This window comes from Lutra lutra, chromosome 13 (assembly GCF_902655055.1).
Source record: "Lutra lutra chromosome 13, mLutLut1.2, whole genome shotgun sequence".
Lineage (NCBI taxonomy): Eukaryota > Metazoa > Chordata > Mammalia > Carnivora > Mustelidae > Lutra > Lutra lutra.
This window is the reverse complement of record NC_062290.1, coordinates 35,354,387-35,369,883: the sequence shown is the minus strand read 5'-3', so window position 1 is coordinate 35,369,883 and position 15,497 is coordinate 35,354,387. Positions and strand designations below refer to the sequence as shown.

General features: G+C 37.5%; 1 protein-coding gene across 9 annotated transcripts in view; it reads left to right on the top strand.

Moving 5' to 3' along the window:
* Nucleotides 1-15,497, top strand: part of PTPRD (protein tyrosine phosphatase receptor type D) — a 1,060,901-nt gene that overhangs the window by 636,198 nt on the left and 409,206 nt on the right. For all 9 annotated transcript variants that reach the window (XM_047699812.1, XM_047699814.1, XM_047699811.1 and 6 more), the window contains one exon: nt 9,125-9,293. In XM_047699812.1, the coding sequence (XP_047555768.1) occupies nt 9,230-9,293 (64 nt within the window). In that variant the 5' untranslated portion in view covers nt 9,125-9,229. The remainder of the gene's footprint in view (nt 1-9,124; nt 9,294-15,497) is intronic.

Genomic DNA, 15,497 nt, shown 5'->3' with positions numbered 1-15,497 from the left:
AAAGCATTTTTCTGGAGGTCTTGAATAGATTTTCTAAAAGAGTGACTATGGAAAAATATTTTCTTCATTGCTGACACATCTTGGTATGGAGATGCATAGTGCCTTTATTGCTGCAGGAAATTTTTGTACTTTATTATCAAATCACTTCATAATGCCAACTGCTTTTAAAAAATAGCCATTATGTGTCTTCATTCCTTCTTTCAACGTGGCCATGTTGCCCTAAGCAACCTTATGTAAAGAGCACTCAGGATGGTATCTTTCCACCTGGGTAACTGTGCTGTATAACTCTGTGAATTCATCATCTAACACATTCTTATTTGTTTCCAATTAGTCTACATGTATTCTTGCTAGAATTTAAATTAAAGAGAAAAACCCCATAAAAAAGAACTTGATGGTAATATAGAAAATAAATAGGTCTTATGGTGATATAAACATGTGTCTTCATGTTATTAATTCAATTACTAACTTGTAAGAATTTTTGGAAAACTATTTCTGGTTAATCATTTCCACTTCTAAACACACCATAAAATCTTTGACTCTAAGACACTCAGTTATACAATAATGGGTTACTGGGTTAAAGATTGACCTTCTGGAGAATTTTTGACTCATGGTATAAACTTTCATTTGTGAATTATTTATCCATGTAGGACAATGACTCTCAAATACTTGTATCGAGTGAGATTCTTTCAAACTTCCTTCTTATACCCCACTTTTAAGATTTTCTTCCTTCTTTATCTGAGGGAATCCTTGTATTGTCTCTCTCTGCCAATTAAGGGAGAGACTTTTTCTTTATGTTGCTAATTTTAGAATTAACCACAGCTTCACCTAAGCTAGTAAGTCAGAGATGATAGAAGCAGAATGAGAAACAAATACAAGATACAAAATTGGTCTATGTTATCAACCCTGCTCTGAGACTGACCGGATGTGTCTTCTGAGATTAATAATTTCATTATGTTCTTTTGCTTCATTCATTGTCTGCTAAAGGAGTGGGTTGCCTGAGATGACTTTTAATTTTTTTTTTTAAATTTTCATTAAATGATTCCATTCAAGGAGACACATAGAGGTGAGGAAGGTACTAAGAATAAAGAAGAGTGCAATATAACTGGATACAATAAATGTGCGACGTGAGAGAGGAGGAGAGGGTATATTGGATATCTATGTTTAATATTTGTCCCCTCTACCTTTCTTTAGGCTATGTTTCTATTTGCTTTAATAGCCATTTATCTGGTTTCTCCACACAGACTATAATTCACAGATTTTCAGAAAGATACCAGCCGAAGTCATGAGGTCCATATTAGGAAAATGAAAAGAATATTCCTTAATTCCACATTCCCCAGCCATTCACAATGACCTCTCACCATTGCAGTTTCTATCTGTTGCTGGCAGTGATTTGCAAGAATATTGCTTGGAACTGAACATTTCCATCCGGGACTATTCCCTCAGAGAAGAGCTAAGCTCCCAGCATGGGAACCATGTCTATTCACTGACAGACATCAGTGCAACAATGTCTGCCCCATTTAACAGATTCATTCTTTTAATTGGTGACAATATTTATGTTGCCTAAGCCTGTGAACTGAACTTCCCATAAGGCAAGCCAATTTCAATTCTAGCATAGGACAAAAAGGGAAATTTGGGAGACATCCGTAGTGTTTGACTGCCATGCCTAGAAATTCAGATCTGTTTTGAGTTTATATACTAAAACCGGACTGAAAACACCTAAAATTGTTGGGTTTAGAAAACATGTACTATAAACAAGCATTGAAAAATTCCAATTTTTTTTTTTTTAATTTAAAAATTTTCCTCAACGTTAATGAACCTTTCTAGCATAGTGTTTCCAGCTTTGGCACTGTTGACATTTTGGGCCAGGTAATTCTTTGTTGTGGAGTGGGGGCCTATATTATGCCTTGCAAGATACTTAGCAGCAGCTAGCATTCCTGTCGTCAACTGCTTAGATGTCATTAGTGCTCTACTTATGTTGTGAAAACAAAACAAAACAAATCTCTCCAGACATTGCCAGATGTCCCCGGGGAGGTGGCAAAATCATTTTCGATTGAGAGCTACTGGTCTAGAGCTTTGATCACTCTGAGGATGGAGTTACAGATATACCACCTGTGAGTAGCAAAATCGGTTTTCATTGAACTCTAGTAAGAAAGGATTTAAAAACAATTTAAAGACCATCATTTTGTTTTTAAAATCTTTTCAAGGGAAAAAAAAAGTAGTGTTAAAGGGTATAGTAATTTCCCCACAAATTAAAAAATTTACTAATTAAGTAAAATAGATCATGTATTGCTAGATTTCTTTTCCACTATGTGTTGATGGAAATAAAACAAACAAAATGGACATAATAAAAATTAACACATTGTTACCCATAATATATTTTAAAAACTAAAAACATTTTATTTTTTATTTTAAGATTTTATTTATTTGAGAGAGAGAGAGTAAGACAGCAAGAGAGAGAGCATGAGTGGAGGGGAGAGTCAGAGAGAGAGGGAAAAGCAAACTCCCCACAGGGAGCCTGATGATGGGGGTTCCATCCCAGGATCACAACCTGAGCTGAAGGCAGATGTTTATCCTACTGAGCCACCCAGGTATCCCAAAGCTAAATACATTTTGAACAAAAAATATTTTGTGTATGTGAAAGAAGGAATACCCTTTTTGATTTTAAGATAATGGAAAAGAAAAGTCAGATATAGTGAATTATGAATGATGGTTTCCCATCCATTTAAAAATGCCCAGAGTTTAAAATAATAATCTGTTCTGTTGTTTGGGTAAGAAGTAGCTGGATTGACTATCTATATTTTGTGAAATTGCTCATTTACTCATATTTAATATGTGTTTTTGGAAGAGTGGAACATGTAGCAGAGTCCCAATAGCATGTTGAAGAGACTTGTATTTGATCTTTTCCAATGCCAGTCTGATCAGCATCATATAAAACTAGATGGAAGTAATCACATGCAATAAGCATTTAAAGAAACTACATGCTTTAAAACCATCCTCCTTTTCAAATCAGAATTATAGTTCCATTTCTAGAGAGAAAATAGGCAGGAACATAAGGTGTTATATTTTCCCTCTATATCTGTTTATTTCTCATGGCATACTTCACTTTTACTTCTTGAAAGGGAAAAGAATGGTTAAAGTTAATCATGTCATTTTGTCATTAATGAAACTAACTAATATTTATGTCTGCCTCAAATGTAAAGTTTTTACACCTTGCAGAGATGTTATCTTATCAATAGTAATTTGAAAAGAGAGTCATACTATATTAAGCTCAGATAATTGGCTTTTTTTATGTATTAAAACTAAACATGTAAAGAGCCTTTTTATAGTATCCATATTGATAGGTATCATTTTACTCTTCAGATATTCTTATAATTCAGTTGATTTCTTCAAAGAATTACTATGTGCTTACTTAAGAGTCACCTGTCTTCATATTAAGTCATAGCCTATGCCAAAAATGAGATGATTGAGTTATTACTTTGTATTTATATGTGACAGTTCATAAAGTCTCTTTTTTTCCTTCCCCAGTTTACTGCCATGTAATCATGTCTAGGGCAAAATACTGAAAAATATAGAGTTTTGATATGTTGTGCTATTATGGGAAAGAGTATGATTTTGAGAAGGTTTGAGTTTCACTCATAAAAATAATTCCTAATATCCTTCAATTTGAGTATTTTATCCAGGCATGGATTGGATAAAGTTATTTTATCAGTGTTTTATTTAACTTAATAGCCTTTATCCACTGTCCTTTTTCTTGGTGTGTTTTCCATGATGGGCTTTGAGGCTTTCAGCGCTGTATTTATTTAAGAATGTTTGGCATAACCCTCACTCATGTTAATCAGTTGAATGTGAGCATTTCATAAGAACTATACAGATCATTTCCTATGGATGTGTACAGATCCTTCCTTTATATTATGTGGAGTAGTTTAAAAAGAAAAAGAGAGGGGCACCTGGGTGGCTCAGTGGGTTAAGCCGCTGCCTTCGGCTCAGGGCATGATCTCAGGATCCTAGGATCGAGCCCCACATCGGGCTCTCTGCTTGGCAAGCAGCCTGCTTCCTCCTCTCTCTCTCTGCCTGTCTCTCTGCCTACTTATGATCTCTCTCTGTCAAATAAATAAATAAAATCTTTAAAAAAAAAAAAAAGAAAAAGAGAGAGATACTTGTTTTTTGGCAGGGTAGGGGATGGAGATGGGGAAGTGAGTGGCATAGAGGTTAAGTGGGTTTCCTCATATAACACAATGCATCTTTAGAATCTGATTATGAGGAAGCCAGGACTGCAAAGTCTAAGTGTTCGCAACTCACTGTTTCCATCTCCAACCCTGAAAACCTATGTAGTGTTTATTGCTATTGTGTTCAATGCTGTTGAAATATGTAACCGTAGTCTGTGTTGTCCAAAAGGGCAGCCACTGGCCACATGTGACTATTTAAACTGAAATTAAATTTAGATACAATAAAATGTTTACTTCCCCTGTTTCACTAGCTATGTTGAAAGTAACCAATTAGTGCAGATAAAGAACACGTCTATCTGCAGAAAGTTTTATTGGATAGCGCCAGAGGATTCCTGTACTAGCTTATGATAAAATATTTAGGCGGCTATCTCCTGGTGGAAAAATCCTCATGAATAATTGAAATGTTGGAAATTTATTTTTGTTTTTCTTTCCTTTCGTGTCCTTGTGTTGTCACTGTGCACTGAGGGCAGGGAGTTCACAGATGGCCCTCAGAAGCCTCTGCCAGCTTGCTCTTAACTCCAGGCGCCTACACCCCTTGCTTCAGCCGCAGCAGCCCTGCTAATGTCTGTTTTACAAATTGGAGTTTCCTGGTAGCACATCTTGTGCACAAATGGTTGTTTCTCTTAAATGATTGGAAACCTTCTCTAGTCAATTGGGAGAGACCCGACCCATCGGGAGGTTGATCAAAAGAAGTCACATTTTAGGACTTCCTCCTTTAGCATGCCATCCCCCCAACTTAATGGCTGTCTGTATGGATAACTGCTCAGTTAAGTCTCATTGCAATATGATTGTTTCTAAGAAGTCGAGAATTGAGAGCAGGGTGTCGTTAGAAAGCCCAAAAGAAGCAACCTGATAAACAATGAGATAAACAATGATGCCTAGTTTTCTAGTGATGGCAGGTTTTTGTTTTGCTTTGTTTTGTATTGTTCTAAGTTCTGTGGAGATTTTATTTAATGAAACATTCTTTCCCTTTCTCTCTCTCTTTTCAGAATAATGATTTGATCCCTTAACTCCCTTCTAGAGTGACAGAAGTAATTTTTAAAAAAATTTTTTAAACTTATGAACCCATGGGTTTTAGGAGGATGTGTTTCAGTAAATTGTAGCTACTGTTGCCCTTGCTATCAGATTGTCCTACATTTAGCTGATGGGTCCTCATCACCTTGGCTCCTTGTTTTTGAATATAACCTAGTAGTTCCTGGAAGTCTCACTGCTTCCTCATGTGACAAGATGTTTCACAATCATTATGCTTATTTCCCGCATAAAACCTGCAATCGTTCATTTTGCTAAGGAACTTGGGATCCTATTTTTAAAGAAAGAAAAGTTCCAGTTGCCTCTTTTCCCTTATGTTAACAGAAAAACATGCTACAATACAAAAAGCTGGAAAAAAAATCCTTCAGATTCATATTAATTTGAATATGAAGGTATTTTTACAGGAAAGGGTTACAATGTTAAACTGAAGGTAAAGAGTTGAGTCCATGGCAGTTACATGATTACTTGAAACAGTAATCTGTGAAGGCTTTTAGGCAGGTGTACTCTTTGTTATCCCATTTCAAATCATGTTGTGCACCCTGGCCCTCTGAACTGTCAGCTTCGATAGTTGTCCATGTACAGAAATACAAAAGTAGTTATTCAGCTAATTGGAAATCAACAAAATTATTGTTCCTGAAGATCTTTGTCCTGTAAGCAATAAGAGATGAGAGAGCCTTAAATATGTTTTTGTTTTATTTTAAACTTAGCTATGTGGTTCAGTTTTATCTGCATGTCCCAGTTAAGGAAGACACAGAGGGCAGGACATATCAAAATCCAAGTTGATACTCTGCTGGGGTCTATTGGACACATGCAGCATCATTTGTGATATAAGCTAAACCATAGTACTTTTAATATCTCTGAACCCCCTTTCCTGCTCTTTTCATTGCAAAGTGCTTTCCAACCCTCTCTCTAGGCTAAAAGAAACTGCTTGTAATATTTGTTCATCCTCATTATTTTTGCTGTCAGTGTTTCCTTAAAAAAATCCATTTCCCATTTTTGTTCTAAAATTTAAACTCCACGTTACTGATATGCAAGCCAGCATTTCCCTTTTGGCAGTGTTACCAAGTAATAAACAAGATATGGAGTGGAGATTAGCCGGAATGAACATCTAGAATAGGTCTTATCTTCACACCTTTGATCTTCTCTTGCTGTATCTGGGCCAAGGACATAGCCCATTTAAGTATAAATATGTATGTTCTCTAGCTGTATTCATTCCTAGATCCTATCACTGTTTTAAGTCTGGAGGTAACATTTGTAGGTTCATTTGGAAGAATTTGGTCCTCTTATGCCACTTTAGTCAGGTAGAGGAAAAAGCCAAATCACTTCTTCCCTGAGAGAGCATTTCATACATCTCCATCTCTGTGATCGCACCGAGTCATTATGTAGCAGTTGGCTCTGATACGCTTGCACAGACACAAATTGAGTCCGACAGGACTGATGTCTCCTGGACTTTGCTGTCATTTGAAATGCTGGCATGAGGATGGGAACAGTGGGGGAGGGGAGCAGAGCTGATTCCCTTAGCACTTTTCCTATGCAGTCAAATGCTCTACCACTGAGCTATACCCCCCTGCACTTTTCCTATGAAGTTTTGAGAATTTTAGCTTTTGATAGCTGTGAACTGCCTGATAAGTTATTTTCCAGATGAGATTGATAACAATAGCAGATTTGGAGCAGCTGGCTAGCTTTTGGTTTCAAGTGGACGCATTTCAATGTATAACTTGCTATTTCATGCCAACCGCAAATCTGTTAAAAATAAGAAGGGCTAGCAAGTGGATTGGTAATTACAATGATCCCCCACCTTTTCATTTAGCTTTATCTTTCCTATCCATACCTATCCATTCCATTCAAATGACACATGCATAGTAGTGAAAAAGATAAGATCTTTTAAAAAAAATTTATTCTCAGGCTCAATCTCAGTTTCAGAAAAGGCAGGCTATAGTATCTCTATTATAATACTTTTTCAAGTGCAAGTTATTTTGGTGGATTAGGTTATTTCGGGATATCTCTAGTATTTCCTGTCAAGAATTTTGTACGTGTTTCAAATATTCCACTATACAAAACTTAAAAGTATACTGTTTCATTTGGCAGAAGAATTCTGATTGTCATCCTCAAGTTTTCACCATGATAGAGGAAGCAATAGAATTCAGTGTTCCCTCTCTCTGTATTCAGAGCCTACTCTGTGTAAGACGCTGGGCTAGATTTCTTGAAGTTTCCTGTAGGAACAACTGTTTATCACCCGACGAGTCATTACTTCAGATTAGTGCTTGGAGCAAGTCGGTCATGGCTGCCCTTCTTTTCAGCTCCCATCCAGACCACCATCCCCTGTGGTCTGTGTTACTTTTCACCTGGGATACTTGCTCTGGCCTAAGAGTGCTGCATTTGTGTGTTAGCTCATCTTTTCAAAGCCCATTTCCTTGTTCTGCTCAGAAACACTAAGTAGCTTTATTCATGATTTGCTGAGTAAAGTCTGCTTGACTTGGATTGGTGTTCAAGTCTCACCATGACCTTTTCCTTTCCTTTCCTTTCCTTTCCTTTCCTTTCCTTTCCTTTCCTTTCCTTCTTTTCAAGACTGAACCATTTTCTTTTGCCTCATTTTCTTCTGCTTTCCTAATGAATTCATCACTCCAACCCAGTGGAGTTGGAGTCCTGAACCAGCTGCCATCAGCATCGCTCAGGAACTTGTTAGACATGTAAATTCTGAGATCCCATCACAGACCTAGTGAGCCACACACCAGGGCATGCTGCCCAGCTATCTGTTGTTGTTTTTCTTTTATTTTATTTTTCACCCAGCTATCTGTTTTAAAAGCCTTGCAGGTGATTCTGATGCATATGGAAGTTTGGGAAGCCCTACTCCAGCCAAAGCTGGAGACTCATCTTTTCCAAATTTCCTTTCCCACTCCCCTGCCTTTGTACAGAATTCCTGGAATGCCTTTCTCTCTTCTTGGTTAAATCCCAACTGTATTCCCAAGCTCACTTTGAGATACTGCTTTATCTATGATACCATTCCTGATCTTAACTTATAATGGCATTATTTGGTTTTCCTTCCTGACACTCATCACTTATTAATTTATTCTAGTCATCTGATGTATCTGTTTTATTTTTCCTAGTAAACTGGAAAGTCACAGAAGACAGAATCCGACTCATTTTTGTACTTCCTGGTACTTTATACTAAGTGCATTTGCACACAGTAGGCTCTCTAAAAATAGTTTGTGGCTTATTGGTTTTACATAGAAGATTGAGAAAACTAAACTATTGCCCAGGAGACATACAAAAATCCTGTTAAATCAAGTAGGCTCATGCTAACTATTGTTTTGACTTATTGAAGCTAAACTAGACTTGAACATTGATGTGTCTTCAGGGAAGAAGCCAAATGTGCTTGTGTAAAAAATTCTAACCTCTCCTCTTTAGCTGGAGAAGTTGAATTAGCCCTGTCACTTCCTCTCGTGCCAAGAAAGCAGCTTCCATTATTCTGTCAATAATAGACTTTTATCTGGCATGTGACGCTTTTCTTAAATCTTTCTCATACCATTGCTGTGCTTTCTTCCACCGACGTATTCACATAGTGTTTCATAAGAAGTGACAGTTGCTTCTTACAGAGCATTGTCCAAAAAGGTGGCATAAGCAGAGAGTGGAATTCAAGGTGGTTGGCTTTGGCAGCGCCTGACAGTGGGAACAAGATGGGCTCAGGCTGCCCCATTTTCAAACAAACTTGCTTCCCTTCTCACACAGAAACATCCCAGTTACAGTTGCTTGTGTCTTTATAGTAGCTTGCATCTCTCTGGGTGGTGGTGACGAACAAGGGGAAAAGAGTAAGAAACTAAGGGTCTTTGTGTTCTCTTTCCTTTTTGTCTCTCCCTCTGCCCTTACAGGCTCTGAAAGTGTTCCAGCTGAAATTCCAGAGCAGACTGACTCGCCGCAGCTTCAGAGGCAGCGATCCCTGACTGCCACAGCGCCCGCTGCCCCCAAGCTGCAGGATGGTGCACATTGCCAGGCCGCTGTTGCTGCTCCTTGCTCTCTTCCTCCGTGCGGACGCTGAGAGTAAGCCATTCTCCCTCCTCTATGGGGCTGTGGCCATAACGAGTGGTTTTGTTCGCAGCTGGCAGCAGGCTCAGGGCGTCTGAATACGTTTCCTTTGGAAGTAAATCCTGAGACACTGTGGGATCCTCCTTGGCTACCAGCCAGCCTTTGAAAGAGATTATTGACGTGACTTCCTTACCATTTCCTCTCTCTCTCTCTTAATGCCCCTATTCTTGGGTATCTAACTGCTCCTACTGTTTTGTCTTTTTTTTTTATAATCTTACCAGCCCGGTGGCAAAGACACTATGAGACCAATGATGTAACTCAAACTGGGGTTAACCAGTTGGTGGTGCCAATAAGTAAACACTGTTCAGACCCATTAGAAATTTCTTTCGTATTGTGGATATATCTATGTTTAGAAAAATGCACAATGTCACATCGAGCCCAATTAAACTTCCAAGCCCCTTGTAGCTGTCATAGCAGCTGTTCTGATGTACTGTTTCCGACAGCTGTCGTCGAGTACAGTATTCAAACAAATCAAGCAGAACTGACAACGTTGTGGCTGGGTGAAGGGTGTGGAAGTATAAGGAGAATTCTGTGGAGTATAGACACCAAAGTTTTTGGTTTATTGGACTCAATTTATGAAACTGAGCTTGTGGTCAATTAGCTTGCCAATTAATGAGAAGATCATATCTCCTTCGTAATTAGGAAATCATTAGGTCTACCTTGTTTACATATGTTTCTTTTCCCATCTGGCCCATGGTGTTTTGGAAGAGATAGTACTGGAGAAAGTCATGTCTCTGGCTTTGGCTCACGGACATGGCTGGTTTCTTCGTAGTGCTGTAGTTCATGAGCAAGTTGCCCATTCTCTTTGGGAGTCCTCTGGTATTATGGAAATGTATAACATCTGCAGTCATTAACTTTTCCCTCTGCTATTTCAGTGAGATTAAATCTGATTCATGCTGAGGATGTTTCAAAGACAAGGATCCTGTGTCATGTTGGCCCTACCTATTAACTGGATTCTGACAAACATTTCTTCAATAGCAGCCAATTTCTTTGTTTAAATAAGGGATCTGTTTTCCAAAGAGAGCTTTCCAGGAGTGAAAGGAATCAGGTTAATAACAGGATGCATATGGAACATGCATGTTTTAACCACATTTTCTGTGGTTATAGTCTCCTAATTAGCACTTGAGAGTATTGGTTTAAGGTGACACCAAGGAATGTTAGGACAATGCCAGCAAATAATTAACTGGGAAAAGACCCAAATGAAAGATGCTCTTGTTACTTTAAAGCCATTTATGTCAAAATCTATTTTAAAGTTGTAATCTAAATTTAGTTTATTAAAAAAATCAGGCATATGGCTTTATTTTTCTGTTTTGGCTAGAATGAAAAAGTACATTGTTTTACAATTGTTAATTTTTGGCAAAAACCTGTCAGCACCCTGGGAATCCACTTTAATTTCAGATAGCAGTTAGAGATTTCCTTAAAATTACTAGATATAATTGTCATATATCCATGAAGTTATCCTTCCAGATAAGTAGAAATGTTTTTCTACTGAGCAGCTTTACCTTCGTTTAAATCTCTGGTGGAATGTGGCAGACAGATGTCAAGTACTCTTACAATTGTTTTAAAAAACAATCTACACTCCAGATGATCATCACCTACTCCTTTCCCTCCTGCTCCTCCCCTTCTCCCTCTACCTCCACCCTTCACCACACTTCCTTGATAGCAGCCTTCCAAAAGGGAAAACAGGGGCCACAATAGCAACTTTTAGTTAAGATGTTTACCAGGTTATATGTTTATATGATAATCAGCTCCCAAGCTCAAGATGTAAGCTGAAAAAGAATCATTCTCTCTCACTCTTCCCATGGCGACTAATGAAAAGGGACAGACTTTGCCAGAATAATTTGTTTAGTTTTCCCCGGGTCTACTCCAACCTTGCTTTAGTATGTTTTCCCTTTAGCCGATTTATTTGGCGTTGTTGAATGGGATGTGTAATCCAAGAGATTCTCGAGGTGAGAGGAAAAATTAGCCATATTTTTTAAGGTACATTTTGAAAGAAGAAAGAACATCCCTTATTGATCTATTGGAGGACACTCATGGTACATGAAAACACATGGTTGGAGATGTGCTTTTCGTCCCTAAAGGATGTTTAAAGAACAATTGGGAAAATGGGTCCCAGATTATAACCTATTAAATTGTGCTGCTACCTTTCCATAAAACACTGGAGAAAAAAAAAAAAAAAAAAAGACATCCTAAGTAGCACTGAAGAAGAATTAGATTTTTTTCATCATCACCTAAATACAGTATTTCTGAAGCTCCCATTACCTGGGACACTGGTTTGTTACTCTATGCTTTGATTAGCACATGTAGCCATGTTTTACCTAACTCTATTTTGGAATTTTTACAAGGAATCAGGAGTTCTATTTCAAAATTTAATAGTAACTTGTCAGAGCCATTTGAGAACGATGAAATAATTTTTAAAAATCCGTTTGCCCATTTAAGAATGAGAACCATGTGGGGGTGGGGAATGGAAAGAAGCCACTGTATTTCACCATGCTAATTTAATGTGCTCTGCTCACTGCCTTTTGAAATGATTAACTCCAAAGAGCCAAGGAGTCAGGATTATCATCTGCTCTGTGGAAGTCATAGTAAAGTTAAAGTGCTAGGTGTGATGTTGCATTAAGTAGAAGAGCTCTTATGAGCCTTGGTTCAAACCCAGGTCGAAAAATTGTGATAATACCCCTTTAGCAGAAAATTATAGTCTTTGCTATTGCCAATTTAAAGTGCCCCACAGATCCCCACTATTACAAAGGCTAGATGTATACATGGATCTTATTTCTTTTTATCCCTATGTCTTGAGTGCTGGAAATGATTTTGCTTGTTTCTTGAATGTGGGTACACATGGTAGAGCTGTGGTCTCAGTGTGGCTTCGGTTCGAGCGCAAACAGTAGTTCCTCCTCCTGTCAAGCCTACTAGTTTTCTGGCTTAGGTGGTCTGATTGAGGTTCATTCTAGCTTAAGTGGTTGTCCGAGTGAGGTCAGATTTTGTCTTAGGCAGTGGTCTGATGGAGGTCAATTCTTTGATAACATGAATGCAAAATAAAAGTAAATTTATACTAGCATTTTCCTGGGGTGTTTTTCTGTTGGCTGGGTTTTCATAGCAATTTCTGATAGTTTTATTTCATGTGTAGCTTTAGTTTTTTTATTTACTAGTTATTTTTTATTTGTTTTTTGTTTGTTTTTTTTTTGTTTGTTTTTGTTTTTGTTTTTGTTTTTACCTAGGTGCAGGCTACAAACCTACTTTTAGGACTTTCTTTCATCAAACTGGTTTCACTGTAATAAAATCACTTACTGTTGACTTGCATTCTAGACTTGAGTTTATACTTTGACAACTGTAATTTGACCTGAATAGTTATTAGATCTTCATTGGAAACACAACAATTGATAGTCTAATTCCTCAAATTGCTTACCTCATCCATTTTCTGTTACTTTTTGCTTTTTTCCATGTCAGATGGTAAACGCTCCCTCATTTTCCTCCCTTATTGTAAGGAAACTTCTTAGTCCTTGTCTACTTACTGTATTCCTTTCTTACATAAAAGCAATGAATCCCCCCCCCCCTTTGGTATTGTATCACTGTATCCATTGGCATTAGATTAGGCTGGCATACACACAGTAGGAGAATGATTCTTACCTTATATATTTCCTGATGGGCAGTGTGGAGTAATGGTTCAGAAAGTGAGCTCTAAAGCCAGTCTGGTTTTAAGTTCTGGCTGTCCTCTGTAATCTGGAGCATGATAATCTGGAGCTCTTTCCCTCAGTTTCTCTATCTTTAAAATGTGAGTGATGGTGATGATGATAATCATTATGATGATTGTATAGGAAAGGTCCTACTCCTGGGTTTTGTGAGCATTGAATGGGCTAATGTAAAACACAAAATCAGCAGATGACATATGATAGGTTTTTAATAAATGTTAGCTGTTATTATATCATTATGTCAAAAACACATAGCCAACAGTGTTATTGAGCAGTTCTATGAGGTGATGTGCTAAAATCCTTTTTTATTTGACGTGCAGATTATCAAAATTTTGGTGGTTGGTAAAACAGGTTTTCTCACACCATGTTAATGACTAAACTTGCTTCTCTATAAAGTCCCATACATAAGAGATGCTTGAAACTCTTGTATTGTGAATTAAACTGAAGATCAGGAGGAAAAATTATAAAGCATACTTAGTCAAGCTAGTCAAGCTTGGAAAAAAAACCCCTATCCCAGAATTACCGATTTAAAGTTAATTTGGGGGGCGCCTGGGTGGGTCAGTGGGTTAAAGCCTCTGCTTTCGGCTCAGGTTGTGATCCCAGGGTCCATAATTTATGACCATATGAAAAGCCATTTACTTATAAATTATTCTGTAAGAAAAAAAATAAGGAAAATAATTAAAGGGCAGGGCAAATTATTCCTTTTGCATTTTGCAGAATCACTTCTGAGAAGTAGCCCAAGCATGCAGTTGGACCTTCCAAAATGAGGTTAGAAATGGAGAGGATGTCTTTTTTATGTCATCAAAATGCATACCTCTCAGCAGATAGGACATTTCACACTGAGAACATTAATATGCCTTAAAAACCACTTTTTCTGTTTTTACTTTACATTGTGACTATTTGGGTATGTATGTATGTATACCCCAAACTATTTAAACCGTCCCTTAAAAGGTAAATATTGCCTAGGTGATGAAGATGTTCTAAAATTAGATTGGTGTGATGGTACTAATTGAGTAGACACCTACTAAATGCCATTGAATTGTACACTTTAAGTGGGTGATCTCTATGTAGTATAGATTATATTTCAGTGGAACTATCGAGAACAGAAAAGAGAAACTGCTGCTTAACCTGGCAGTTTGGTCAGATTCCCTTCAGTGTATACACCCTGAAAGGAAGGTGTGCTGATTTCTTTAGACCAGTTATGATAGACCGGCTCACTGAGGAGAGCAGCGAGAAATCCAGTTCATGTACCAAGCTTATCGATGTCTTCCTTGTTTTCCCTTTCTCTGAGTTTACAGATGTGTGGCAAAATAAAAACCTTGCCTTTCCCTCCTCCTCCTCCCACTCAATTTAAAGTAGCTAAATTAGCAACATCCAGCTGTCTGCCACAAGGAAAATATCCCAGCTATTTTACTGATCCTTAAGCCCCTTTGCAGAGTGTTTGTGGCTTTCTGAATTAATTGCTCCCAGCAGAACTGTACCTACCTAGTGAAATTAAGAATATGTCACAAAATCAACCAATGTGTACAATTAAAAGCATTTTCTTGATTATAGAGGGACTTGATGTTAAAAAAAAAAAGAAAGAAATCCTAACTATGATATGTTTCTTATCTCTGATCTCTGTGATGAGGCCCTTTACTCAAAAGATGGAACATCTGAAATATTGGTGAATTATTTCTTGCTATTGCTAATACCCTGATTAATCTGTTCTGTGATCTCCTCATTTCTTTCCTTTTACACTCTTAATTTCTTTAATTTTTCTCACTTAGCTATTATTTCAAATAACCTTGATTTGTTTGGGAGCCCCCATCACTCTGCTCTCCATTTTGCTCTGCCTCACTCAATTTTAGAAGCCAATCCCCCCCCCCCAAAAAAAAATAGAACATAGAAAACTCCCAACCCGTGTCCATTTTGAAATTAAGAATCAAAGACAAGAAGTACTGGTGATTGGATGGAAACCGATTCTCTTACCTATAGTCTTGTTTTCTCTTTTCCTCTGTTAGCTTTAGCTTCATGTATTTATTCACCAAAGTCGTGTGTGTGTGTGTGTGAACACGTGTATGCATGCTCCATGGAAGGCTTTGTACAAAATGGTGGAGATAGAAAAAATTAAAGGATGTGGTTTCATATCTGTTTGTAATCTGCCTTCAGAAATTACATTGCTCACTTTTTAGAATTCTCTCACACAATATTTTCAGAATTTATCTTCAGAGGAGAGGTAGTACTTAAGACTATGGACTCAGGAACTGAAGTGTATGTTCAAATCCTGCCTCTGCTATATAATTATTCTGAGCATGGGCAAGTTGCAAATATCTGTGTGTCTCTCATCTGTAAAATTAAGATGGAAAATAGCACACTTGATATGGTTATCATGAAGATTAAGTAAAGAACTACTTGCAGAACATCTTGAATAATAGGATTAAATATTCACTAAATGCTAGTTGCTATTATAGTTTTTTCTCATTAGCTT